Source organism: Cavia porcellus, unplaced genomic scaffold (assembly GCF_034190915.1).
Source record: "Cavia porcellus strain 051 isolate PalLab524CR breed Dunkin Hartley unplaced genomic scaffold, mCavPor4.1 scaffold_12, whole genome shotgun sequence".
NCBI classification, from domain to species: Eukaryota; Metazoa; Chordata; class Mammalia; order Rodentia; family Caviidae; genus Cavia; species Cavia porcellus.
The window spans coordinates 56,425,738-56,452,276 of NW_026947495.1; the positions used below are offsets into that span (position 1 = coordinate 56,425,738).

At 37.9% G+C, this 26,539-nt stretch overlaps 1 protein-coding gene across 3 annotated transcripts in view; it reads right to left on the reverse strand.

Annotated features, from left to right (window-relative positions):
- Stk39 (serine/threonine kinase 39) overlaps window positions 1-26,539 on the reverse strand; it is a 273,681-nt gene that overhangs the window by 108,316 nt on the left and 138,826 nt on the right. For all 3 annotated transcript variants that reach the window (XM_063259208.1, XM_063259207.1, XM_063259209.1), the window contains 2 exons: window positions 5,522-5,644; window positions 5,387-5,416 (listed from right to left, as the gene is read on the reverse strand). In XM_063259208.1, the coding sequence (XP_063115278.1) occupies window positions 5,387-5,416; window positions 5,522-5,644 (153 nt within the window). The remainder of the gene's footprint in view (window positions 1-5,386; window positions 5,417-5,521; window positions 5,645-26,539) is intronic.

The following is a 26,539-nucleotide window of genomic DNA, read 5'->3' on the forward strand; positions in this document are numbered from 1 at the left end:
GCCCTGCTCCCTTTCTATGGAATTAGCACCAACAGCTGGTCAACCAGACTGGGAAAGGGCACTGTACACATACCCCTCCAGCAGAAGTCACACTGGAGCAACACAGAGGAGTCCTCAGAAACCATGCAGAGTACACACAAGTGCTCGAAAGGGAAGTCACCAATATAAAGCATTTTCTATGAGTGACAAGTACAGTCCCCAAGTGCCACCATTACGGATGCATTCTATGGAATTAGGGCATGCCTTTAGGTACAGTCTTTTTCATTAAAAACATACAAAAAAGCTTGCGTTAAACAGCTGTCACTTATCCGCTATACAACAGAAATTTATCAGATTTTTTTCCTTTTAAATAGCTTGTTATAAAGATAGATTTAAAAGAATGATGTTTTGATAGAAAAGAAAAGGAAAAGAAAAACTAATTCAGGACAATACTCTGGAAATGAATCTGTATCACAATAAAACAGAGGAAAATATCACAGAATGGACAGAAGGAAGAGACACTTGCTTTCCAACTTTACATAGAACTATACTTAACTCCTTCTTCTATTTTTAAAAAATACTGTTGCTAACTGCAATGTATTACCCTGTATCGAAATCCTGGAAGAGAGAAAGGATGTCAGTAAATAAACCACTGAAATCTGAATAAATTCCAAAGTTCACATAATTGAGAGTAATGTAGCAACACTGGTATTTGAGTTGTGATAAATACCAGAATTATATGAAAGATTAACAGTAGGAGAAGGCAAGTGAATGCATATAAGAACTCTGAACTATCTGTAACATTTCTATAAACACAGAACTGTTGCAAAATGAAAAGCTGTCAGTACAGCAGATTTCTGATCATAAATCTAACTTTCACCACCGTTACTGAGAAGGCCAGTCATCTGTACTAACAACACCTTTAATGTTCAAAATACCCAGTGAAAGCTGTCTGTAACGACTAAGGCTCACCATAATGAATTTAAAGGAAGAGATCACATCTTTCTCTCTATCCATATATAGGTGTGAAACAAGCATGTATACTATTCTGGTAGGCATCTGAAAAAAAGCTTTCACTGAAAATAATTTTTAAAGACTAATGACAGTCTAAAAACTATCAGGCAATAGTACAGAGTAATACAAGCAATAAATTTTGCCTTCACATAGTTTAATCTGTAGTAAAATTAACTCAATCTGATCAAATCTAATCTAATTGTATCCAGGCCACGTGGAAGGAACTTTATTAACGCTATGGGAATTACACAAAAGATGAGAGCCTGCTCTCTAAAAACTTTTCATCTCTCTGGAAGGGGAAATTGCAAGCAATTGTAGTAAAATTAACTCAATCTAAATCCACATAAAATGACTAAATGTTTTCATAGTTAACCTATACCAGACTTCCCATAAGAAAATCTTTTTGGTACACCTCGGGACTCCCATGTGGCTTCAGCCAAGAATCTTTCTCCCTGCTGCATTATATTTAGGTGAAATATGCACAGCTTTCCCATTTTTCAAAATACTTCTAAGATGTTTTTCTTTCTTATTCTCCCTCTCCCGCCCTCTCCCTCTTTCTCTCCTCTTCACCCTCCCTCCCTGCCTCATTTCTGAGGCAGGTATTTAAAACAAAATCTTCAGGAACACTAAGCACACAGTCATTCTGGATTCCACTATGGACTTCTGGATTCAGAGTGATCTGTACAGTTTTCCTAGTCCTGATCCTAGTCACAAATTAGAATCAAATGTGAACAGTCTTTTAAAAAATCAGTTTCCTAGACATCCCTGCAAATTCCAAATTAGAATCTGTGTGTTTGTGTTTAGGTACCCACATTTTTAAAGCTTTTGCTTTTCTCAGATGTGGAGTCAGAGCTGTGAATCCTTTATTTCCATTGAGTGTTGTGATAAAAACACTGCCTTAACAGATTTCCTAGTGAACATCCTTTTTGGGCAATGAGACCAAAATATATGAATAATAATAATAATAACAATAAAAAATTTAAAGATAGTTTTACATTTTATATAGAAAACTAGAGTATAATGCAAAATTGACAGAGTCATAAAATAAATATATATTATCTCAGAGCCTGATAAAAGCCACTGTTCAAAAAATTCCAAAATGGTTGGTTAAAAGAAGATCACTAATGGAATAATAGTTTAGGTAAGATATATAAAGTAGGAAACATTACCTAAGGCAGGCTTGCAATCTCCCCTTCCAGAGAAATGCAAAGTTTTTAGAGAGCAGCCTCTCATCTTCTTTTGTGTAATTCCCATAGTATTAATAGAGCTCCACGTGGACTGGATACAGATTAAATATCTGATCAATTAGTTATTACTAATATCAGTACTATCCAACTATAGTCTTCAAAGGCTTCTATCATCCAAGTGGAATAAGATAATAAAAAGAGGATGGACTATTTACTTGTGACAAAATATTAATTACTCCTGAGTGATTATTAGCTCAGCAAATTATTTCTAAAATATTAGACTAGAAACACAGGGCCAATTTCTCAATGTGCCTGGATATGAATCATGAGACAAATGGTCTAATTCTGAAACCTTACAGTTTACACTAGAAATTCTCTTGGATGTAGGAGAACTTTCAAATATGGCCCAGGATGAACCTTATCTTCCCCAGGTCCTTCTGGACAAACATTCCACTCTGGCTTTCTCCATCTTCTTCAGCTAATGACAAGACACATGCTATCTCGGACTTTCTAGGAGGTCAAATAGCCCTGCAGGAATTAAGCACCTCTAAAATTCCCACATTTACTGCAGCAGCTTTCTCGGTCTATTCATGGTACTACAAAGGCTGTTTTTTTTTTTTTTTTTTCTGACACCTCAATTATAACATCTTCTAATGTTTATGCCCACTTCTCACCATCTCATAAATATTTTAGGCTAATCATGTACCCACTTCATGTTTTCATTTTAGTGCGTGGACATTCACATCAGTAAGAAACATGTCTGTGCCGACTAGATGCACAGGGAACACAAAACACAAATAAAATACCACTTCTGTCTTCGAGAGGATTACATAAAAAACAACTAAACTGGTATTTAAATGATAAGCATATTGAAAAGCTTATCAAAATACTCTAGTATTTAAATACACCATTTGGCACAGATAAACCTTTTCACTTTCAAAGATGTTTAAAGGTATAAGGCACATTGTCAGAAGCCATATTATTGGTACAACTATTGATAGCAGCTATGAAAATCTGAATCAGCAGACACTTCGACAATCATAATTTTAAATATTTATACCGTACTGTATTTGCTTATATGCCCCTTAGTGTACACACAAGAAAGTTAATGGAATGAGGTTGATAACAAGCAACCGACGTGACTGCCAAGGAAGAAATGAATCCATTCAATGTAATACTGTGAAGGAACTAAAAATAAAAGGACAGATCTATAATATCTAATATGAGAGACTTTTAAACAATAAAGTGAGTTACAAAAATGTATGCTTTTTACGATTTCATTCATGTTTTAAAATGATATGCTAGAGTTCTTTATATATCCTTATGTGTAAATGAACAGAAAAAGCTCTGGAAGAGAACAATGTAAACAACCTCTATAGAAAGAAATGGCAGCCACAGGAGCCATGTGGGTAGCTGAATAAAACAGACTTTTGGTTTCCATTAATTTTAATTCTCTTATTTTTTTTAAGCTTTACACACCTTCTCAATAAGACCCACTTAACCAACTCATCTAAGAATTGCAAACTCCTATCACATTCCCTGTGCCTTCAATCCATTCTATTTTTTACTTTTTCATTTGATTTTTTTTTACCGCTCGCACGCCACTGAGGCAAATAACATAATTTACTTTTACTCCCATTAAGCTCTATAAGGACAGGAATTTTGCTGTTATTCTTACTGATAGCTCCCCTGACTCCTTCTACAAGTGTGCATATAGTAGGCCCATGATATGTATTTACTGAATATTTACACATTTAACACTCTTTTATAAGAGATAAATAAAATGCATTACATTTTGTTTATAAGAAGCAGTTTGGAGTGGCAGGAAAATCAGAAGAGTGATTTAATTAAAAGTTGAAAGGTCACAGAAACCATCTTTGTAGCCCCTGGTAACATAGCTTAGGATACTGATACGTCAGCCCTACCAAAAGGAAAGTATCAAAATGCTGGCTGGGCCTGAGAAGCTGTGGAAAAACAGGCAGAGCAACTTATCCCTAGACTCTGGTGAGAATGTCTACGTGCAAGCACATAAATCCCTTCGGACATAAGAAGCTTGGTCACATGCTTCCTTAAGTACACATCAACATGCAATCAAGTGGGAAAGTGGGCAAAGAGAATTCAGAGTTTATGACATCTGGTTAAGATGACTCTAAACATCCAGCACATCTGTAAAGTCAACATGTCCTATTTGGGAGCCCATCTCCAGAGGACAGCAGCATCCCTGCGCAAAGTCTACATGTGATATCACAGGACGAAACAGAAGAACTACCACAGGGAGGAAGATAGCCCAAAAATCCCAGGAAAGGGCTCACCATTGTGGTGAGAAATACAAAGAAAGAATGGAGGGAGGAAAAGAGAGAGGCTTGAGATCCTGTAGCCAATCTCTTGACAGGCCCATCTCTCTGATGCCACTGAAAACTCAATGATCAGATTTACTCCATTTAACCAAAAGGAAATGCCTGCTAATTTTTAAAAAAAGCAGGGATGGATTTTATTTGAAGCTCAGAGTTCTCCATTTTTATGATGAGAACTTATCAAGATACATATTAATTGCTAAATCTGTAAAATATCTGGAGCTATTTAAATGTGCTTAAATTTCCTCTAGGAGAATTAGTGAGCTACAGTCATTAGACATTAAGGCATTAGGGTAATTAATCACATGGAGGAAGTAAAACAAAGCTCATCTCTTAATCAAAAGATGACTAGTTCTCAAAGAGAAGCAGTTATTAAAAGAGTCCTTCTTGACTACCAAATTTCCCTGGAGATTTAAAAATCTGGAACTTGTAGCTATTTTAGTATCTGCTTTATTGTAAATTTAAAAACCTGAAAACTTTGGACTATATGCTCACTGATATTTTCCAAATGAGAATACTACTAAAAGATGAAAATTATTACCAAGTTGGTGCCAAGGTCTCCACTCAGTGCTTTACATATGAGATTTCATTGAGTCTCATTCAAGTAGTATGACCATCCCTTCTGATGGCCAGGAAATGGAGGTTCAGGGAGTACAGCAACGTGCTGTGATCTGCATAGTCCAAAGTAACTCCAGACAGAATCAGGACCTACAATATCTATGCATCTATCTTCCCTTTCTTTTCTACTCTCCGCGACTTTATGGTGTCTCCCAAATGGACCAGGCTCTGATACCACAAGCCAAGAATGAGGCAGTAGATGTATGACTAAATAAATAAATAAATGCTACTCACCTCTGGATTTTCTTCTTTTACTCTTCTTGACTGTAAAACAATTGTATAATCAATTATTACACATCTCCAAAAAGAAAATATCATTAAAATACAATGCATGCAGATTAGCTAATGGTCACCAGTGTTATTATTTACCTTTTCCTGAGAAGCAGCTGCTTTCCCCTCTTCACTTTTCTCATCAAGCTCATCATCACTCCACTCCCAGTCACCATCTTCAGTTTTATGAAGGTGACCACTTGACCCTGGAACTCGCCTCACCTGAATGCAAACAAACACATACCATCCTTCACTAGTCAGACATACACAGTGCTCTTCGGTGCAGTTACTTGAGTTACATGGGTCATGTTCTACCCTGAAAATAACCTCAGTGATCTATTCAGGGATAACTAGACATTCATATCCAAAACTACTACACAACCTCCTGACTCCAACACTTTCCACTTTCCAAAAACATTATGTTCCTGAAATGCTCTACTAGAACAAAGTATTTTGGAAGAGTATCATATACATAAGCCATTAACCATTGAGCGAGCTCATTTTCCACCTTTACTCAGTTAACAACTCTGTCAGTTACTGTACAAACAACCACCTAAGAACTGCATACAGGCAACTGATCCAAGGCAGGGAGTCGAAAAGGCCAATGAAGCACACGGACTAGAGGTATTAGCCATCTAAAATCTACACCCACAGAGCCACCCTTCTGCTGCCACTTTGTTCTTTTTCAGAATCTGACATCACACTTAAAATCCCAGGATTCTGCATAACCTATGTGAGCAAAACAAAATGGCACCAGACTACGCAGACACTGTGAGCACATTCTGACACTTGTGGGACTGTGGGAACACAGCATGACCATCCACAGCCTTCTCAGCTTTTATGATATAATCAGACTTCCTCAATTATTTCTTTTTTTTTTTTTAACTAAGATAGAGATGTAATCCACAGAGCATGCTTTCCAAATGTCTTTGTGAAGAGGAAAAAAAAATTTTTAAAGGACAGAATGGATGACTGAGAATGAGCCTTTGAACCTCTGACCAAAGTCATTTGCCTTTTAAAAACTACTAAGATATAATTAAGTACTGTAGCAGATGAACATGAAGTGAATATCAACTGCTAGCATTCCACTGTTCAGAAAAACTGTAAGTGGAAAAGGACCTTCAAGATCATGTAACTTGACCCCTTCAGTTTATAGAGGAGGGAAGAGGGGAAGGTCCAGAAAGTAGTTCAAGATCATACAGCTATGAAGGCAAATGAAAGTAAGACATTGGATTTGGATTCTCATTCTCCTTATGACACTGAACGAGTACCAGAATGAAGCCATCGAAAGATATCCTATTAAAACTGAAGACTGCAACATGAAAAAAAATGGATTTTTTATAACAGAAACCATCTAGTTAGGCCATGGGTACATCATTAAACTACAGAGAAATGCCAAAGAGCATAACTTTAAGTATATACACCTCAGAACAATGTGAAGCCATAAACAACACGTGGCAGTGTTGGGTTGGGTTTCAGAGCACTGTCAGGTAAGAACCTGTACAAGTAACCCTATGAAATACAAATCAAAACTACAAGACTTCCTCTTGCCCCAGTCAGAATGGCTGTCATGAAGTATACAAAACATATTAAACGCTGAGCAGCATCTGGGGATGGGGGAAGGAACGCTTCTACACTGTTGATAGGAATGTAAGTTAGTAATCAGTAAATTAGATTTTGAAAACCAGTATGGAGAGTTCTCAAAAAAGCTAAAAATAAAGCTACCAGTGGAGAGAGATATTCCACTCTTTGGTATATTTCCTAAAGAATTAAAGTAAGCATACTATAGAAATACCTGCTTAGCCATGTTTATTAGAGCACAATTCACAATAGCTAAGCTATGGAAACAAAAATTGTCCATCAACATATAAAAAGTTTTTACATGTGTATTTAAAAATACATACATGCATATACAATGGAGTACTATTCAGACAAAAAGAATGAAATCGTGCCATATGGAGGAAAATGGATGGAACTGGAGACCATTATGTTACGTGAAAATAAACCAGATCCAGAAAATTAAATAGCATGCTTTCTCTCACAGGAAGCATCTTTAAAAACAATTTTTTAAATGTTAAAAGATGGATGATATAAAAGTAGAAAGATTATTAGAAAAGAGGAAAAGGATAGGAGGAAAAAGGGTAAAGGAGTGATGGGCAAATAAAGTCTGTTATGTTCATATACAAATAAGCCAAAATGAAAGCCATCATTCTGTATATATCTAATATATTTTAATAAAAAAGAACAAAGGGTAACGTAACCACTTGTTCTAGATGAGCTCAAAAAAGAGAAAGTTTAAAAGCAAGTAAAAAGGTTTTCATAATTATAAAGAATTATAGCAATTTTTAAAAATATGTTTCCATCCCAATATTTTTTAACAAAAAATGGAAACAGTAGTTAGTAAAACCCCTACTGTGCTTGGCATGTCTTATTTTTTCCATTTGGATTTTGAGTTGCTGCAAAGACCTATTCTAATGATAGTGATTTTAACAATGCTTATGGATGCTGGTAAAGTACCATAGGAAACAATGCTGACATGCACTTCAGGAATTTCTGCTCATCTTAAAGCTACAAAAGGAAGATAAAACAATTTTCTGTGGACATATACAATAAAATCAATTATGTTTTTGGCAATGTAAATCATGGTAAGGGGCATTTGTTGATGACTACATTTAAAAGAAAAAACTTAAATCCATACCTATCATAAAACATACTGTTAACTAAGAAGTGAGAAAAGGAACAAAATCATATATCAGAAACAATAAAATTTCCCCTTTATTGAAATTGTAGAAACCAAAGCTGCTGATGAATTAGTATTCTTTAAGAGATTACAATAAGGAAATTCCCCCTTCCTAGAAACAGTCCAGCTTTACACCCTAAAATTTAGTTCACACCCCTCCCCTTAACTCTGCTTGCCAGATCTGTCAGCTTCATTTCCCCAAGAAGAATCCAATGACAAACAATGAAATGGCTGTCCTCTTCCATTTCCATTTTATTTTAGAACTGTAACTGTTCCCCTCTGTTCTATTTGCTAGAATAAAGCAAGATAAACAAAATGTCTAGGAATATAGCCCTGGACATTGAAAGAAATGATGGAATGGTCCTTTGTGCAATAAATAAAGGTTAAACAGATACAAATTTCAGCTAAATTAAGACAAAGAACATTTAAAAATCTAGGAAGATAAAAATATTGATACAATATAGCAAGAATAAGAACCCGTGTTTGTATTTGACATGTCTCCCCAAGGTTAGTCTCTGGAATAGCCTTGTGGCAAAATTTGAAAACAGGGTTTCATGGTGTATTTATGTGATACTGACAAGTGATGAGACCAAAAATCAAATTTTAAAAGTTGTATTCTTATAGGGAGTTTATGGGGGGGGGGGTCCTTCATTTTTTGGAGTCCAGGAGCCTGTGTTTCATGTAGTTTAACAAATGGGCTTCTTTTTCAAGAACAAGAGAGTATTTGGAAAGTAAAAACTTCTCAACAAAGGTGTGTTAAAAGCTTCTATTCTCCCTCCCAACTCCTACAAGGATGACAAGGGAAAGTATCAATGCTCAGAATTCCGACTGAATTACTGTTACCTTGCTTGTTTTACATTAAATGATTTGCTTACTTAGTAAAGTCAAGAAAGGGTAGAATTAATTGAACCTCTATTTTTGGTTGGGAGTTTTTTTTTTTTTTTTTTTTTTAACTAAGTACTAAGGGATATCTAGAGGCAATCACAATCCCATGAATTCCTCAAGTCATTGTTACTAACAGTGAAGTTTAAAAAAAGTTTCACTTGCAGTACTGTTTACTCCCAAGACTGAAAACAGAATAACATTAAGTACTTACATTTTTCCCATACTTGAAAGTAAAATGATATTCTCATTCTCTAAACATTATCATAAAAATCCATTAAAGAAAAGGATCAAAGTTCTGATTCTCGAACATGAGTCATCACATTTCGGCACAACATATCAACAGGGCCACCTGGCCCAACACCAAACAGAGAGGAAGGGTCTGAAGGAGAGGGGGCAACAGTGAGCAGGCTGTCCAGGGCATCTGACCTACCATACTGCTGAACAGGAGATTAAAGTGACAAAAAAGAAAACATTGAGGAAAGTATAACGCAGTCTGTCTCAATCCAGTACACCTGCCTACTTCCAAATCACATCTTCAATTCCTACATTAACTTCTCCTGGATACAGGCTTTCCCCGTCAGGAATCCTGTACAAAGGTACTTGCCCACGTGAACATACCATGTGCTCACACCCGGACACCCTGGAGCCCGGGGGCATGGATTACCCATCTGAGTGTGCACCAAAGACACAGCAGAAATCAACACACAGTTACACATTTCTATGCTTACGCATTCTATTTATTAGAACTATAAAAAAAAAACGGCTCTAATTAGCTGTTTATAAAGTAGTTGAGAGACTGCCAAGCAAACAAAAAGCTTTCTAAATTATAAAAAATTAACAAACAAAATGAGACTCAGTTTTCAGCAGTAAATGTTTTATTATCTCCATAGCTAAGAATCAGGCATGGGCCGGTACCCACTGCCTGGTCTCACTATCCCCTCCAGCTGACATTGTCCTGCCTCCAACTTTATCCCCTATCATGCCAGCCTACAGCCACAGCTGCTCCTGATGCAGCACCTGCATACCCGTCCCCTGGCTGGATAGCCCCTCCTATCCAACCTCCCATAGACAACACACTCTCTGCCCACTGACACTGGCCCTACTGCCCTAAGTGAATACACCTGTGCATGGCCTTCCCTCTCTCACCTAAGCTGATGGCCTTGGAAACTCTGTCTCTTAGTTTTCTTCTCCAAGTGCTGAGTTGGATACGAATATCTCAGCTATTTCTCAAACTTGGGTTAGCTACTCACGACCCATCTGCTCATCTTCCATGCCCAGTCTCATTCTGATATTAAAACACTCCAAGTGCCTCCCCCACACAGCCACCTTCACCACCACCCCCATCATGGTGGCCAAAGTGCACTCACCAAAGGTCCTAGTATAATTCCAGCACATGAGAAACATTTAAGACATGACAAGTGATATTATTATTAATACATTTTATTTTTCCTCATACCCAAATCTATCAAATATCATACTGTGCAAATTTTATCTTCTCAGGTAAAAATGAGCTCGGTTAGGTCCCCTTCAAAATTGATCTCTTGCCTCTCCTATTAAAAGGAATCTTCTGTAAACTCTGGCCTATTTTGTTCTGCCTACTGCCACTAGGCATACACAAGCACTTGTTAAAAAAAAAAAAAAAAACTGACAATAAACATTTGCCCAGCAAGTGCAACGTCGTGAGTTCAATTCCCTGCAAAAGAAACCACTGACACGTGTTCACTATTGCCACAGGATGAGTCCAGAGTTTCTAACATTCACATCTCTAGCCCAAAATAATCTTTTTAAAACTTATTTGCTATTATATCCCAGTAGATGCCTTACAATCCAGTTGTGACAAAACTACTCTCTTTCCTTACTCTACAACTTTAAATATATACTACATAAATTCTTTGGCCTGATCAACCCTTCCATGGCTTTTAATTATCTTTTTTTCCCTAATCAAAAAAGCACTTGTCAATCCTCCTATTTGAAATTTTGTCTGTACCTTTCTATCATTTACCCTGAATTATCTTTGTCAAATGACCTATCAAACTGTATACTCCTTCAGGATGAAGAGCTTATTCTAGACACTTCTAAAAATATTTTTTTTTCCTTCTCTTTCTAAGACAAAGCCTTACTCCACAGTTCAAGCTGAACTCACTTTGTAGCCCAGGCTGGCCTTGAACTCAAAGTGGTCCTCCTGCTTCAGGCTCCTGAATGCTGAGATTATCGGCACACAGGAGCATCCTTCCCAGCCCTAGCTAAAAATCATTTTTTTTTATTCACTCAGTCAACAAAGTTTTATAGAGTATCTATCTGTGTAATAAGGTCTAGGTCAAAGATGAATAAAAACTCAGACCTTAGGGTATTTCACAGCCCAGAGACAGCAAAGTTAACAATTTCAATAAAATGTGGGCACTGTAACAAAGATACAAACCCTGTGAGACTGGAGAAGAGAGGATGGCTATCCAGGGACAATGTGGAACGGTGGATGCTAAGAGATCAGTAAGATTTTGGCACGCAGAAAAAGAAACATTATTCTACCCAGAGAGAAGTAAAAACCCCTGAGTCCTCCTGACTCATAACATGGCTGGATCACAAAGCACTAGGACCTATGGTTTGGTTTAAGGAAACAGCTGAAAGCAAGGCCAGAAGAACTGTGTAAAGAACCCTGCACAATCACATGAAAAATCCAAAGACCGCAGGAGCTGAGCAGAAGTGTGACAGGGAAAGACGGACAACTGATTACTTGTGTGACCTTGCGAGAGCCTCTCCCACTGTAAGGGACGCCCAGACTGGTGGGACAGCTGCGCTCTCAGTGGCCAAATTTTCTGGTTCTTCTAAAGAAGCAGTTAATATAGATTTCTATGTAAATGTTCTTGATTTGTAAAGTGTTAACGAGTGTTACAAAAGTAAAATCTACCCTGCATTTTTAAAAGTCTAAAAAATGTATGTCTGTGGCACAAATTTGGCCCATGCGATCACACCTTCTGCTTTGCATCACATCAAAGTGTTTGGAATTCAGATCATAGAAAAGTGAAGAAAGAATTAGAGCAGCCAAGGGGATAAGGGGAGTATTCAAATTTGGATTCGAAAACAGAGCAGAAGACATAGTAGGACTTGAGGGTAACAAAACAGGGAGCAATCAGTGCGTTAACTGCCTCACTCACTATGAACGCTTAAGTGACACTAAGTGACCTAAAGCCACAGTAACCACAGGAACCCACAGCAGCCAATCTCACTTCCACAGAGGTTGACAGAAAACAGTAAGACAGAAGTCAAGACAAGCGCATTCCAAATTCCTGACACACAAAAACAAAGCAAGATAATGAAATGACTGCTGTTTTAAGAAGGCTGTCCGTGAGGGCTTAAAGGAAAGGAAGGAAGATATTACTGGAAGCTACAGGAAACCTGTTACACAGTGACACTGACATCTACGGTAAAGAAGGAAATAAAACTGTTCCTAATGAACTCGATGATCAAGCTAAAAAGATTTCCAAGCAGAATACTTAAAGTGACACCTGGACTCTGCTTACTGTCTATGATAATATGTGAACAGACAGAGATGAGCTAAGGAACATCTATTAAATATACAACCTACGCCAGGCACAGTGGAGAAGAAACAACCTGAGAAGGCTATTAAGCTGCAAACACCAGCTCTTTCTTATGGAAAAAAAGGATGACTTACAGAGTAAAACCAAGAACCCAGGTAGTGGGACCAAGCGCCATAGAAAACAGTGGAGGAGAACAGAGGCAGGGTCGAGGAAATGGCACCATGTACATGGGCAGATTCCAAATCGCTGTGGACCAGGGTCCTTTCTGTCTCTGCCTTTTGGGAAAGCCTGTAAGGTATACATCCCTCTATGGTATTTTGGGTAGGTATATGGCAGCTATCTGTCTCTTTAATTCAAGGATCTTCATATCAAGAATGATATACAAGGTGCTGTGTCCTGGTCCTAAGGAGCCTTATGGTACTCAGACTTGATGTAGATAGCAAGGTCCTTCACTTTGTGTCACACATTAACAGAATGAGACTTCTGGAGATTCCTGAAGTATGAGAGTATATTCTATATGTGACAGACATGTGAATATTCCTCATCAGAGGAAAGATAAGAGGGAAGATTATTTTTTCCAAAGATGCCCACAAAAACATTTTTTGTCCCATAGGTTCATCTAGGATCTTGCAACTCCACTACTAAGAGATGAAGTCCTGCTTGAACATGTGTGGATTAGTGCCTCACCCATAGCCAAAACAACAAAGAAGTGAGGCTGGGTCAGCAAAAGATGATGCACCTTCCACTTGGTAGCCCACCAGCTCTGTGGCCTCCAGGGTGCCAGGCAGCCCTGATGAGCACCAGAAAGTGAAGGCCTGACCACCTATCTGCGGCTGCATGGGGCCAGAACCACTCAGCCAAGGATCTCCCGAATCCCTGACCCAGAGAACCTGGAGACCTAATGACAGCACTGTTGTTGATGTTCTTAGGCCACTAAGTTCAGGGTGATCTGTTATGTGGAAATATGTGATCAGATAAGGACAGTGACAAAGTGATTTGTTCAATTTAATTTTCATTTTTGTATACTTAGTAATTCTCTGCAAATCATAGGTTATATTTGATATCCTTGCCATATCAGAAGCAGACCACCACACTCTGCTTCTTGGTCCACCTCTAGACATTCCGGGCCTTCAAACATTTAGGTTTTAATTTACTTACAAATTATGTCCATCTGACCATGTTGTTACACATTAAAATAGCAAGAAGAAAAACTTCTATAGCAATCATAGATAAGTGGCTTCAGCTCATTCTTGGGCCTTTTAACCAGTGATTTCTATTAACATTTTTTTGCCCTCTTATCTAGTTCGGCTAAAATTTGGCATTATTTTCTCTAGAGTATAAAAGGACAGAATAAAGATATGAAAATACAAAAATGTTACTATAAGTAATCAAAAATTCTAGAGAAACAGATTTCTATGAGTTAATAACTGATTCAAAACACTAGGCTAGTTTAGTGAAGTATACTTTGTAGAAATTTCTTTATAATGCACTACCATTTTCTAATGTTAAAAAACCAAGTTTGATAAATGTTTCTTTTCAAATAATGACATGGGAATTTTGTAACTTTGGAAAACTACATAAAAGAGCACTGGATCAAAAAGAATGTTCTGGAAGTCGGAAGGGAACTCATTTAAAGAAGCACAAAGCATAGAGAAACAATTAGATTTCTTATTATGCTTTAGTCCTATCAAACCTCCAGTATGGCATTTCTCCAAGTTCAGGCCACAAAGAACAATGACAACAGCCACCAGTCAAGAGAGCAGCATCCAATTTTGCACATATTGTCTTTGGGAACAGCTAAGCTGATCTATAACTTTAGTTAATAAAGAAAACAATAGGAAGGTTCTGTCCTGATAAGACAAATAATACAGATGAGAAAACATACATCTTGTAAAACCAAAGGGAAAAAAAAAAAAAACAATATTTGGCACTGGTGCAAAGCTGAAGCTGCCTGGCTACAATAATAAGTTATGAGTTAACTACAGAAGAAGGAAAGGAGAGAATGCAAAATTAAAGCACACAGCCAAGTGAATATTGCTGTAGGAGGACTGACTGCTGGAACTGGAGAAATCTAACAAGTAACAGAAACACAAGATGATGCTCAGTTTCAGAAGTTAACCTGGATGAGCTATAATTCATGGTTATTCAGTAAAATACTAACCTAGATATAGCTGTGAAGATATTTAGATATTGTTAAATCCCAGAATTTACTAGACAGCAGGGGTAATTATCCTTGATAACCTGGGTGGGTCTGATTCACTAAGCTTTCTCTGAAAAAGGAACTTCACGTGAGGACAGCAGGCTGCACCACGCCCTAGAGTTCCAGCCTCCCCGCCCAACAGCCTACCTTGTGGGTTTCAGGCTCACCTGGCTGCCCCCTAGCAAGACAGCTTCATGCAATAAATCTCTTATAGGTGTCCTACTGCTTCTGCCCTCTCTGGATGAACTGGACTGATCACACACTATATCCAGTAGCCTCACTACTATTATTTATGATCAAAAGGCAAATTAGCCAGCATAAGAGAAGTAGCAATAACAGCATCCACTGGGTTTAGTTAACAGAATATGGTAATGTCTCCAAGTGACACAGAGGAATTGATCAGAAAAGATATAAAGATGAAAAGTAACTAGGGTGATATGAGCTCTCATAACTTAACTGACCTTGAAAAGACACCTAACCCAAGATGATGGGATACTTAGTTAGTAGTTAAAATATCACTTATATTAAGTCAGTAATAAAGCCATCTTGATAAACCTTCTATCAAGACGTAATTGTGATTAGGGATTAATGACTCAGGAAAGTAGCCTGGAAAAATACTCAATGGCGTAATTGTCATGAATGAAAACTGTATCTAGACTCAGCCACTTTCACATAAATATAAGACAGAAGATTGGTGTCATATTGAAATTTCCCTAAAATATCCAACTTTGAGAAACATACATTCATACTGTACTTGCAAGTAACTTTTAAATGCCTCCTCATACTGTACTTGCAAGTAACTTTTAAATAAGCTTCCTCATAAAAATTATTGCTAACTGTCCTACAGATACATCTTAGTTATTATTCAGTTTATAGCACCAATTAAATGACAGAAAAAGTACACTAGCATACAATAAATTTCCAGTGTGTTCACCATTATCAAAAGCCAAGTCTTACTGCCTACTTAGACCAAGATCCACATCTCTTCCATGTGAAAAAGAAAGCCTGAAAAGCAGATACCAACCATGTCCCCCAGGAACAGAGTTCTACAGTTTCTCACTGTTCATAAAGGTGTGTGAGGTTCAATTGGAAGCAGGCTGATTCTTTGTGACTGTAAAATTAATGCACTGTGTATAGCCAATTGTGTACAGCTAATTAAAAGCATCAAGTGAGTCATCAAGATAAAATAAGTAAAAGCTGACAGAGAACAGTGTCCACTATTATGTAAAAGAAAACACAGGGATACACACACCCACCTCTAGGCAAGTCTGTATGTGCAGACATTATTTCTGTAGGGGTTTACAGGATGGGTTACAGCTGCTAGGTTGGACCAGGGACTTCTTTTTCACTACACTGTACACGGTTAAAGGAGCCCCAATAGAAAATACCTTTCTCCTTAATTCTGTGCCAAGTTACAAATAAGACCAAAAAGAATATAGAGTCCAAAATTTATTATCTCGAAAGTGATAGTCAAGAATATAGTTTAACCACTGGTAAGTAACCTTTCTGCACAAACTAAGCCATGGATTTAGAAGTAACTTACCCATCCGGCCCAACGCAATATTAACCATCACATTCCCCCCCTCATACAGGCAGAACCATGGTGACCCAATATCCTCCAGGAGAAAGGGAGTAGGAAGACGAATGAGACTTTCTCCCTCCAATGTCACCAAACAGGTAAATCCCCGGGCAGACAAAAGCCAAGAAAGGATTTGCAGGAAAAGGCAAGTAAGAAGATCATGTTGTTTTCTGAAATCCTCGTAAGTTCATCAGGTCCACGATCCCCCAATCCAATGAACAGAAAGCCCCACTCTGTGAAGTACTGTTCAACCCTGGGAACCAACACCCTATACAGACAGTACTGGTTCAGAATAGGCTATAAGAGTATTCACGGAAGGAAGGAAGGAAGGAAGGAAGGAAGGAAGGAAGGAAGGAAGGAAGGAAGGAACAAACGAACAAACAGCCCTAGGCTAAAACATAAGACACAGGAAAGTCCTGGGCCAATCTACCTCACCTTGAGACTCAAAAGCATATTATCATATTCTCAGAAAACAATCACTCTCTGCCACCACAGATCCTTCCACTGCAGCTAATGAGGTTGAGTTCAGGGAGGCTGAAAGGCTTCATTTATTAGATCTGCTTAAGCAAAGCAGCAGCTGGTGCCAAGAAAACTGTGGACTTTCTTCTATGCATGTGAAGATCCTGAGCGAGAAAATGAGTAGTTCTAAATGGCAAAATAACACAGGAACTGATCCTCAAAAGGAAAGAGCCGATCTGCCTCTGAGAAGACATATTAACATCCTACCACACTGGGAATAGTTCACAAAAGCAAACAGGTCTGTGTTGGTTCATGGAAACCATTTTCCTTTGTAATCACCTCATCCCGCTACCCTGCTCCCTGTAAAGGCAGAGATGTGAGGTTAGTTTGAAGTTAAAAAGTACATATGTGAACATGCATCACACACACAGAGCAATGACTTATACCTTCGTTTGAAAAAGTGAAGGCTGATTACAGCATAAATTTGAACTCAAAGCCTAGGATTCATCACAAAGACTATATACAGAAACATGGCTCATACTCAACTATAGATCATTCACCCCAATTTCCCATCCTATGTCTCACTCTTTCAAAAGTCACAAAAATGTCAATAGGCAAAGAATTCTCAACATTCTCATCTCCACTGGAGGCTAAAGCCTCTACAGAGGATGAGATAAGAGCTTCCCAGGAAACTGCCAAGTCCTGAGTGGGACAGCATTATCATCAACCATCAATATTATCAACCACAATCTGGTTGCAGAGGCATCACCTTGGGTGAGGAAGATAGAGAGGTTGTCTGTCCCCCATGGGAAGGAAGAGTGATGAATGCCATATAAGTGTCAAAAATTTGAGAGACAGATCTTCAACCCTGCCCTCCTCTTGGCTACCTCCTGTGCTTTGGCTAATTTTTTTTTTTTAATGAAAATGTACACAAGTGGACAGGTAATAAAAATAGAACAGTAAATCTTATTTACCCACCTCCAACAACTATCAACATTCTGCCAATCACATTTCATATATGCACCCCAACTCTTTCTGACAATCTCGGCCATCATATATTTTACCAGTAAATATGTTAGTATGTACTTCTGTTAGAAAAATATGTTTTAAAACACAAGCAAAATATCAATTTCATATCCTACAAATTACCAAGAATTTCTTAGTAGAATGTACAGTTAGTCTATGTTCAATTTTTTCCCACTGTCTTAAATGTCTTTTTCAGGGATCGGAGACATAGCTCAGCTGCATAGCACCTATCTGCCTGGCAAGTGCAAGGTCCTGAGTTCAGTTCCTCCTACTACCAAAAAAAGTCTTGTTTTCAGTTTATCTATTCAAAATAGAGTCTAAACGAAGTTTTCAAGTGGTCCACACTCTTTTTTCTACAGTGGGTCTCTCCTAGGAAGCAGAATCCAGCAATCTCTGACTAAAGTGCTATTGTCTTCCAACCAAAAGGACAGACTTAAGCACTTCACTGTTTTCCTACTGCTAACAAAAAACATTACTTTCACAATGATAAGACTCCTGCCCTTTGCATCAAAAGGAAAATTAATTCTCAGTAATAAATAAAAGCTATGCTGTAGACTCCAAGGTAAAAAGGCTCCAGACAGGCCTTTTATTTCTGGGGCAATGTCTCAACTGTGCTTCAATTCAATTTTGCAAAGGGCCATCAATTTTACTTTTGCTAATTTATTTCATACTAAAAAGAGACTTCCAGAGCAGCAAAATAAATAATATAGATTTCCTTATAAAAGGTTCTAGAAAACCATATATTCTAATTCATGGGTTTTCCTAACAAAAACAGTATCTGATCAGCCACTGATTTTAAAGGAAACCAAGAAATAATAGTCATATATTTCCACAGGGTTAATAAAAATAAAATTCATTTAAAAACTCAAAGTCTCAAGGGTCCACAGTTATAGCAGAGGGAGGGAAGCAAAAACTGGGATAAAAGCAGTTTCTCAAGTAATCTGAACCCCAGTATAGGATCTAATCTTCTAAGGGTCTACTCTTTATCACAGATCCGCCAAGCAATAGTAAAAGTACATTATGGTAGTACTGATTATTTTTTGTGAGTTTGGTTTGACTTTTCTGTGTTTTTTGGCTTAACTGAAGTAACAGTTCAATAGCCAAACTGTAAATGGCTAGGAAAAAAATGACAAGACACTCAGAAAATTGAGAAGATAGTCCATTCTTGAATTAAGAGACTGAGTGTTTGCTAGGTGTGTCAGCTCCTCTTCTGGGCTCTGGGCATCCAGATTTCTCTCTCCAGGCCATAGCCTCCTGCAGTTTACAAACATTGCACTTGTCAACTGGGCTTTTCCATCTGGACCCCCAATAAGCACCTGAAGCTCAACATATTCACAATATTCCTCATCTTTTCAGCAAATGACTCCTTGCACCTTCTAGTCTCTAAGTCAGAAGTCAAGAAGCTCACTTCAGTTTTTCCATAAATTTGTCCCTATCTTTCATCACCCCCTCAACCTCTCACCCCCAGGAAAATCTTTCAAACCTAAATGCTGTCAACTCTACTTGCTCAATCTGTCTCCTGCCTATTCCATGTCTATTTCACCTTAGTCCTCACCAACAGTCAGTGAGCAGCCTGTCTGCTTTCTGCCCTGCCCTTCTTACCAACCAGTATACTGTAGCCAGCAGCAAACTAGATCATTGCTTATCTCTGCTTAAATTCTCAATGGCATTTCCTCAGAGCTCAGAAAACAAAACAATGTCAACATCACCCATGCTCATCAAGATACACAAATACTTTGCTTGGCTCCTGCCACCTTTGCAGCCTCACTTCTGTGTGCCTTCTGTCTCCATCACAAAAACTATGACTTTACTAACCTACTTCCAAATACCCACCCATGCTTGTCCCCCATCCAAGATGAGCTTCCTTTCCTTCTGGAGAAAGGAGACTCCATTCAGCCTGCATTCCATCATGTCCTCAACCACCACACCCTGTCCCCTACTACACTCTGCAGCACTCACCCTCATGCTTGGCTGTCCTCTCCAAGTCTATAGGGCCATCATCCTCCCAGTCGTCCAGGCCCAAATTCACACCATTAACTTTCATTTTCTCTTTTGATTCTCACAGGCTAAGATCAAGTCCTGTCCCTCCTGCCTTAGCACAGTCCTAGTATACACTGTGTTAAAAAATCAATGTGTATCAAATGAATCATTATTTTTGTGAACCACTGTGCTCTGCAATCCTCTATAGCTCACACTCCAGCTTACTCATCTTCAATATCTACCCTCTCCACATGCAATGAACTTTTGTATAAACACAGGTCTCCACCGACCTCAAAAGTCTCCTCACACCTAGGGTATGTCTCTCTTAGCCCTTTACCACCAAACTCTGACAATTATTCCATTTGTATTTCCTCATCATCTCCGATTGTCCAGTTTCTCCCCTTATGATGAAAACTGAGCCAAATCCAATCTCTTTTTGTAAGCCCTCACTGTCCTTAATCTTCTGCAGAAGTCAAAATCACTGACTACCCTCAATTCCTGAGTTCCTGTGACAGCATTTTCTTTTTTCCCTTCCACAGCTCTCTGCACCTTTTTCATTCCCTAACAGTTGCCCCAGGTTCTCTGTGCAATGTCCTCCATGGCAGTCTCATGTGATCACATGGTTTCCACAATCCTCTCCATGGAGAAAATGCCTAAATATAACTCAAAATCAAAATCCCTCTCAAATTATGCACTTCCATAAGCCTGCTGGAGACCTTCAAATGGGAATCCCACTGGAAGTTCAAACTCAAATGCATGCTCACAAACTCCTGATTTTCCCTCCTAGCTAGCGCTCCTCTAATTCGCATCAGCTTAGTAAAAGATACTGCCATCCTCCAGCCTGTGCAGCCTCCAGCCCCTTCCATGGTCTCCCCACTGCCCACCCCAATGCCATCTTCTACCAGGAATTTTAGCACTTCAGTGTCATTGGTTCATCCCTCTTTACACTGCTGTCACAGGTTGGTTCAGATCTTCTCTCCTCTTGCTCATCCACCAGAACACTATTTCTCCTTCACATTGTCCCCTGCTCCAACTCCTTCTTACCTAAATTCTAATTCTAGTCTTTCCCATCTTCAGAGCACCTACCATGGCTCCTTACAATGGCCAATGTGCCAAAGGCACAGCTCACAGTGTAAAGTGCTTCACGTTCTGGACTCAATTCAGCATTACCAGCTCGTTTCCCACTGCTTCTCTTCATGCAGGCTTTCTTCTGGCCCAGAAGTTCTCAAATATCCCTGATCATAAAACTCACACAATCATTTGCTAAGAAGGCAGATTTCTCTTGCTGAGAGTAACAAAGGGAAAACTTTCAAAGGATCTGTAAGGTAAACTCAACACCAAAAAAGAGACTTTTGTGGGAAATGGGGTGGGCCTATGGAGAACAAAAGAAATTATCTTTAACTAATTCAATTATTTATAATTAATTTCTCTCTCATGTATCTATGGCTGCTCCTCAAATCAAGTTACAACACTGGGACTATGATGTTTAGTTCCTTACTATCATCAAAACCTCCAGCAGAGTTTGTTAGCCATTCATGTTCTTTTCTCTTCCTTTGTTCATTGACCTTCCTAGAGGCAAAAATGCTACTCAGGTGGAGAATGTGAACTGACAATCCCTAATTGTTTTGACAATGAAATATGAGAATCACTTTAAAATCTGGCACAAAAGTCTTAAATCAATACATATTATTTTCCTAAGAAAAATAATTGAAACAGAAACTAAGTATCTTTATGTCTCCTGCATTCCTAAGAATTAATTACATTTACTCTAGTTGCTAACTATAGGGCTTGCAGTGTTCAGGTTCACATTTATTTTCACATTGTGCATAAAATGTTTTTAAATCTAACTGTTACATACATTGTTATATTCTTTGAAAGTCTAACATATAATAGATTCAAACTAATTATAGAAAATTTGAGAAAGAAAAGGATGAAATGAGAATCCCTCCAAAGGGTGTCAGTACAGTGTAGTAGTTCCTGTCTCAGACAGATGTCAAATTAAGTTTCAACAGGACCATTTACTTGTCTTTACTTAGCCAGTTTCTTCATCTGTAACACCGATAATTAACTCATCAGGTTATTACATAGAAAAATTAAAAAAAATGTGAAACTCTTAGTCCAGGGCCTGGCAAAACTTGTAGTATGTGATCAAAAAATGCTTATTTGTGTTGAATTTTACTCTGGGAAAAAAACAAAACTAAATGAATCCTCATCTTCAATAACTCCCACAGAACAAATTACTGTGAATACAACCAAATATATGAAGTTTAAAACTCTTATCTGTTTTCCTGTTTAAAACTCTTATCTGCCAGCCTAATGTAACTATTTTTGGATATTTGATATCATCATTGTGAACACGGTTAACAAATGAATGGATGAAGATGACACCAGGCCACAATTTGTCTCTAAGTTCTCTATATAGGAAGAAAGATGTGGCACTCAGGTTACAACGTTATAATGAGATTTAAAGTATTAATGATATAATGTCTGAGTTAGAAGATAAACTTCCTTATGAAGTTTTTTTCATATTCATATTCCAAATCATATTCATATAAATAGATAGGCTGATCAATGAGCATGATGGAGAGGAGCTTACAACAGTGTAATTATACCCAAAAGAAGATAGGGGTGAGAAAAGGCTAAACTTGTAACTTATTATTCTATGACATTTGCTTACCAGATATTACTATAGGTCCTGTTACTAAACTAGCTAGGATTGAAGCTGACAAGCAACACCTGGTAGGGTGTCTTCACCAGCACCCTGGCAGTATCTGGGTGCCAAAACTCTAACGTATCACGGCTCTTTCAGTCACTCCAACTCTCAATGCTATGTCTGAAATACTAAACTGCCCCTCATGAAAGTATAGTCTTGGCTCATATTATCCATTTCACCAAGTATTACGCACTTCCACATCTTTTCACAGAGAAACCTATTTATAGATTCTACAGGACAGGGACTCTGGCTGTTTCATCTACAAGTCCTCAATACCTGCAGACCAACCAGGACACACTAAGATAGAGATATATCAAGATTAGTAGAATAAATAAATGTATATAATCACTTAATGCTTAAATTGCACAAGGGCATTATATGATTATGAGACTGTATGTCTGAATCACAATCTACAAAGGAACTGAAGGTAAAATTAATATTGGGAATTTACTAAGTACTTAGTGTGTGCTTTTCTATATCATATATAAAATATATATGGATGTCTTAGTAACTTCAAGATCTATGCAGATGAGTATTACAGATAAAAGTCTATTAAAAAGAGTCCACAGACACTAAATGATTTTCCAGAATTTCACAGAAAACTAACACTGCCTCTCAGAATTTATGTAGGGTAACTGAAACAACTGGAAAGAACACTGCTGAGTAATGACTAGATTTACTCCTTTGTATTCTTAGTCAAATATTCCAACCTACATTACTGCCTAAAATATCATGAGTACCTTATAAACACAAGACTTTTTAAATCAATTGTACAGATTATTAATTATCAGGATAATAATCCACGGCAAGGAATGGAGGTGGCGAGAAAAGGTAACCATCAGTAACCATGTACCTTCTCAGTCAAAGTTGACACAGTCATTTCCATTAATGTTTTTTCCTTCTCCTCAAAGAGGATACAGAAATCTGCATCAATGGTAGTTTTAATCCTGTACCTATTCCATGTGCTATTCCAGCTGACTCATTACAGTAACTAGAGCTTGGACTCACTTTCTCACAGGCTGAAAGTGAATGGTTAATGCCACATCTTGTGACAGGGACACTGTCAAGGGCATGAGCTCAAGTGCATCTCCAGTGATTCTGGGCTGGAGATGCAAGGACCAAGGACACCAAGGGTTTATTGGTACTTATTACCAAGGGCTATTTGTCATGCCCCCTCCACATCTCCACCTGAACTGTTTTATCTCCTTCTTTTATCTTCTGCCATATGTAACTGTTACCACTACACCATGAAACCCTGAGGCTGTTCTCTTATTTCTTGTTTCTTGCAACTATTACTGCTTTTTACTAAAATAACTGACTGCACAGATTGTCTTCCAAAATGATTCATTCAGTCACTATGCAGTGAGAAAGAGACATCTTATGGAAAATGGGCAGGTACAGGAATAGGGCATGTGTCTTAGTGACAATCCCAGCAAATCATCATCTTCAGTGGCATCTAGCCAGATAGGCAAGGAAGCCTTGGAGGCACCAACCTGGTGAAAGAGTATGAGAGACAATAATAAAATGAGTTCATCAAGTTAGCTGAGGTGAGTGACAGCGTAGTGATAGCCAGCATCTAATAATCAATAGTACGTGACATCTAACTGTACATTTCAACAGCTACTGAGTGAAATCACTCTTGAAGAGTCAATATCCTTGTTAGCTTTTTATTAATGTCCATTGGTTGGTGGCTACATTTATGCTCAAAAAAGAGTTCCTAATGCTTTATTCCCCAACTACTTAAAAGAAGAGGGCTGTTTAAGTATTCTTGAACTATAATTTTCAGAAAGTTTAAAAGTCTTTATATACTTATCAAACCCTCAATTACCTATTATAAGGTACTAAGCTTTATGAAAGATTCATATTTTTCAATGAATTAAAGTTATTAATAATTTTTATGGTTTGCATTTTTGTGGTGATGAAGATCAAAGAGTGAAAAACTACAAGTGCTTTACCACTGAGCTACATCCATAATCTGATAATGCGTACATTTCTTAACACTGATCTGTAGCAAACTAAAATAATTTCATTACACAAAATCTGGATTTCACTAAATTAAGAGTATCAGGTTGATACTGGTCTTCATGTCTTATGTGGCAATGAACTGGTAATGCTCCACTGCACTGACCAAGAACACATTTTTAAAACACCATACCAAAAATTGTAGTACAAATACCAAATCTCATTTCTTCCAGTGATATAATTTTGAAAGTTATACAAGGTAAGAGACAGGAATTTCCACTACTTTTGACACTCCAGCTTTTTCAAGTGAAGAAGTGTGAAAGTGAAAGGATGAAGGACAGGCCACGTAGAGAAAAAGGATGAGAGAAAATGCCTGGGTAATTCTTGGACGGGCTCATCCATCTCTGAAAAGTCAATACCAGGCAAAGCCACGAGTCAATTCTTCAAACAGTTTATTGTGGCTAATTGAAAATATTGCTATTTCAAGGTTTGTATTGTATCTCCAGCTGGAAAACTTAAAACTCATTATAACAGAAATGTTTAAGATCAGAGGAAGTCCAGCTAATGTTTTAACTGCAGGGAACCCTATCAGAAAGGACAGCAGAGTAGTGGTGGCCTTGGTAGGGGCTCTGCTGCAGGTAAGGCCACTGAGTTAGACCCCTGGGACTCTGGGTTCTAGTTTAGGCAGAGGTATCCGCATGACCAAGATTAGTCTGTTTTTTTTTTTTTTTTTAAGCCTGTATTTATTGAGTGCTACTTACTGCACAATTCTAAGAACTGTGCCCCTACATTATATGTTTTTACATACAGCTTTATTGTAATATGATCACCTACCATATTATTCAATTTCTTTGAGTGTATAAATCAACAGTTTTTAGTATACTCACATAATTATTCAGACAGCAGTAAAATTTTAGAAAAATCTTATCACCCCAAAAGAAGCCTCTGTGTCTACCAGCAATTTCCTCCCATTTCCCGAGACCTCCAGCCCTAGGCAATCACTAATGTGCCTTCTGTCTCTATGGATTTGCCTATTCCTGACATTTCATATAAATCAAATTATATCATATATAGTCCATCTTTCTATTCACTAACTGATAATAGATGAATAATTTATATTTTGAGCTACCATGGTAGCACTGGTATGAACCTGCATATGTAGGAGTTTTTTTGGTGTGTACACACCTTCTGCCATTTCTCTGCAGTAGGTACTTAAAAGTGGCGTTTCTGGGTCATGTGTTAATCTTGTGAGGAAATGCCAGCTGCCTTTTAAAGTGGCTGCCCCACTTTAGATCCCCACTAACAATGCATGAGTATTATACCAATTTATCCACATCCTTGCTGACACTTGTTATTGCCTGCTTTTATTGCAGCTTTTCTGGTGAGTAAAAAGAGGTATCTTTTTGTGGTTTTGATTTGCATTGCTCTTCCTTGCATTATCCTATTAATCCTAAGGACACCCTGTTGAGAAAAAAATATCCTTATTCCTTACCGGCTCCACTTGGCAACAGTGGACTGAAGAGGTTGCACCCACCCGAGTGCCCTCTAATGTGAGGCACTATTACAAGGTTTCATTTGATCCTAAGAAAGCTGTGACAAGCTGGCCCCTTAAGAGCCTTCCAGTTACAACGCTCTCTAAGTTAAAAATCTCTTTTTCTCTGTGACCTTAATATCAGGAATATTAGGACTTCTTCTAAGAAGGGAGTTTGTGTTCTAATCAAAACATCAATACAGCTGCATTCCCACCATGCAAGCTTAGAACCGAATCTAAGATTCATGTTGAACAAGGACATAAAACTTAATATTGCAGCTGAACCAGACAAGTGCAACTGCTACAACCACTGATGAAGATAATTCTATGTTTAATGTACACGTTGGGTGTTACTCTTTCAGCTTCCTGTTTACTTTCCTGTCTTTACGTTACTTTTACCTTCTTTTTTGCATCTATCAAAGAAACTTTATCTATTACACTGTGTGCACCTTTGTAACCTATGTCAAATCTTTTCTGAAACAAAGTGAAGTAGGAAAAAAATAAAC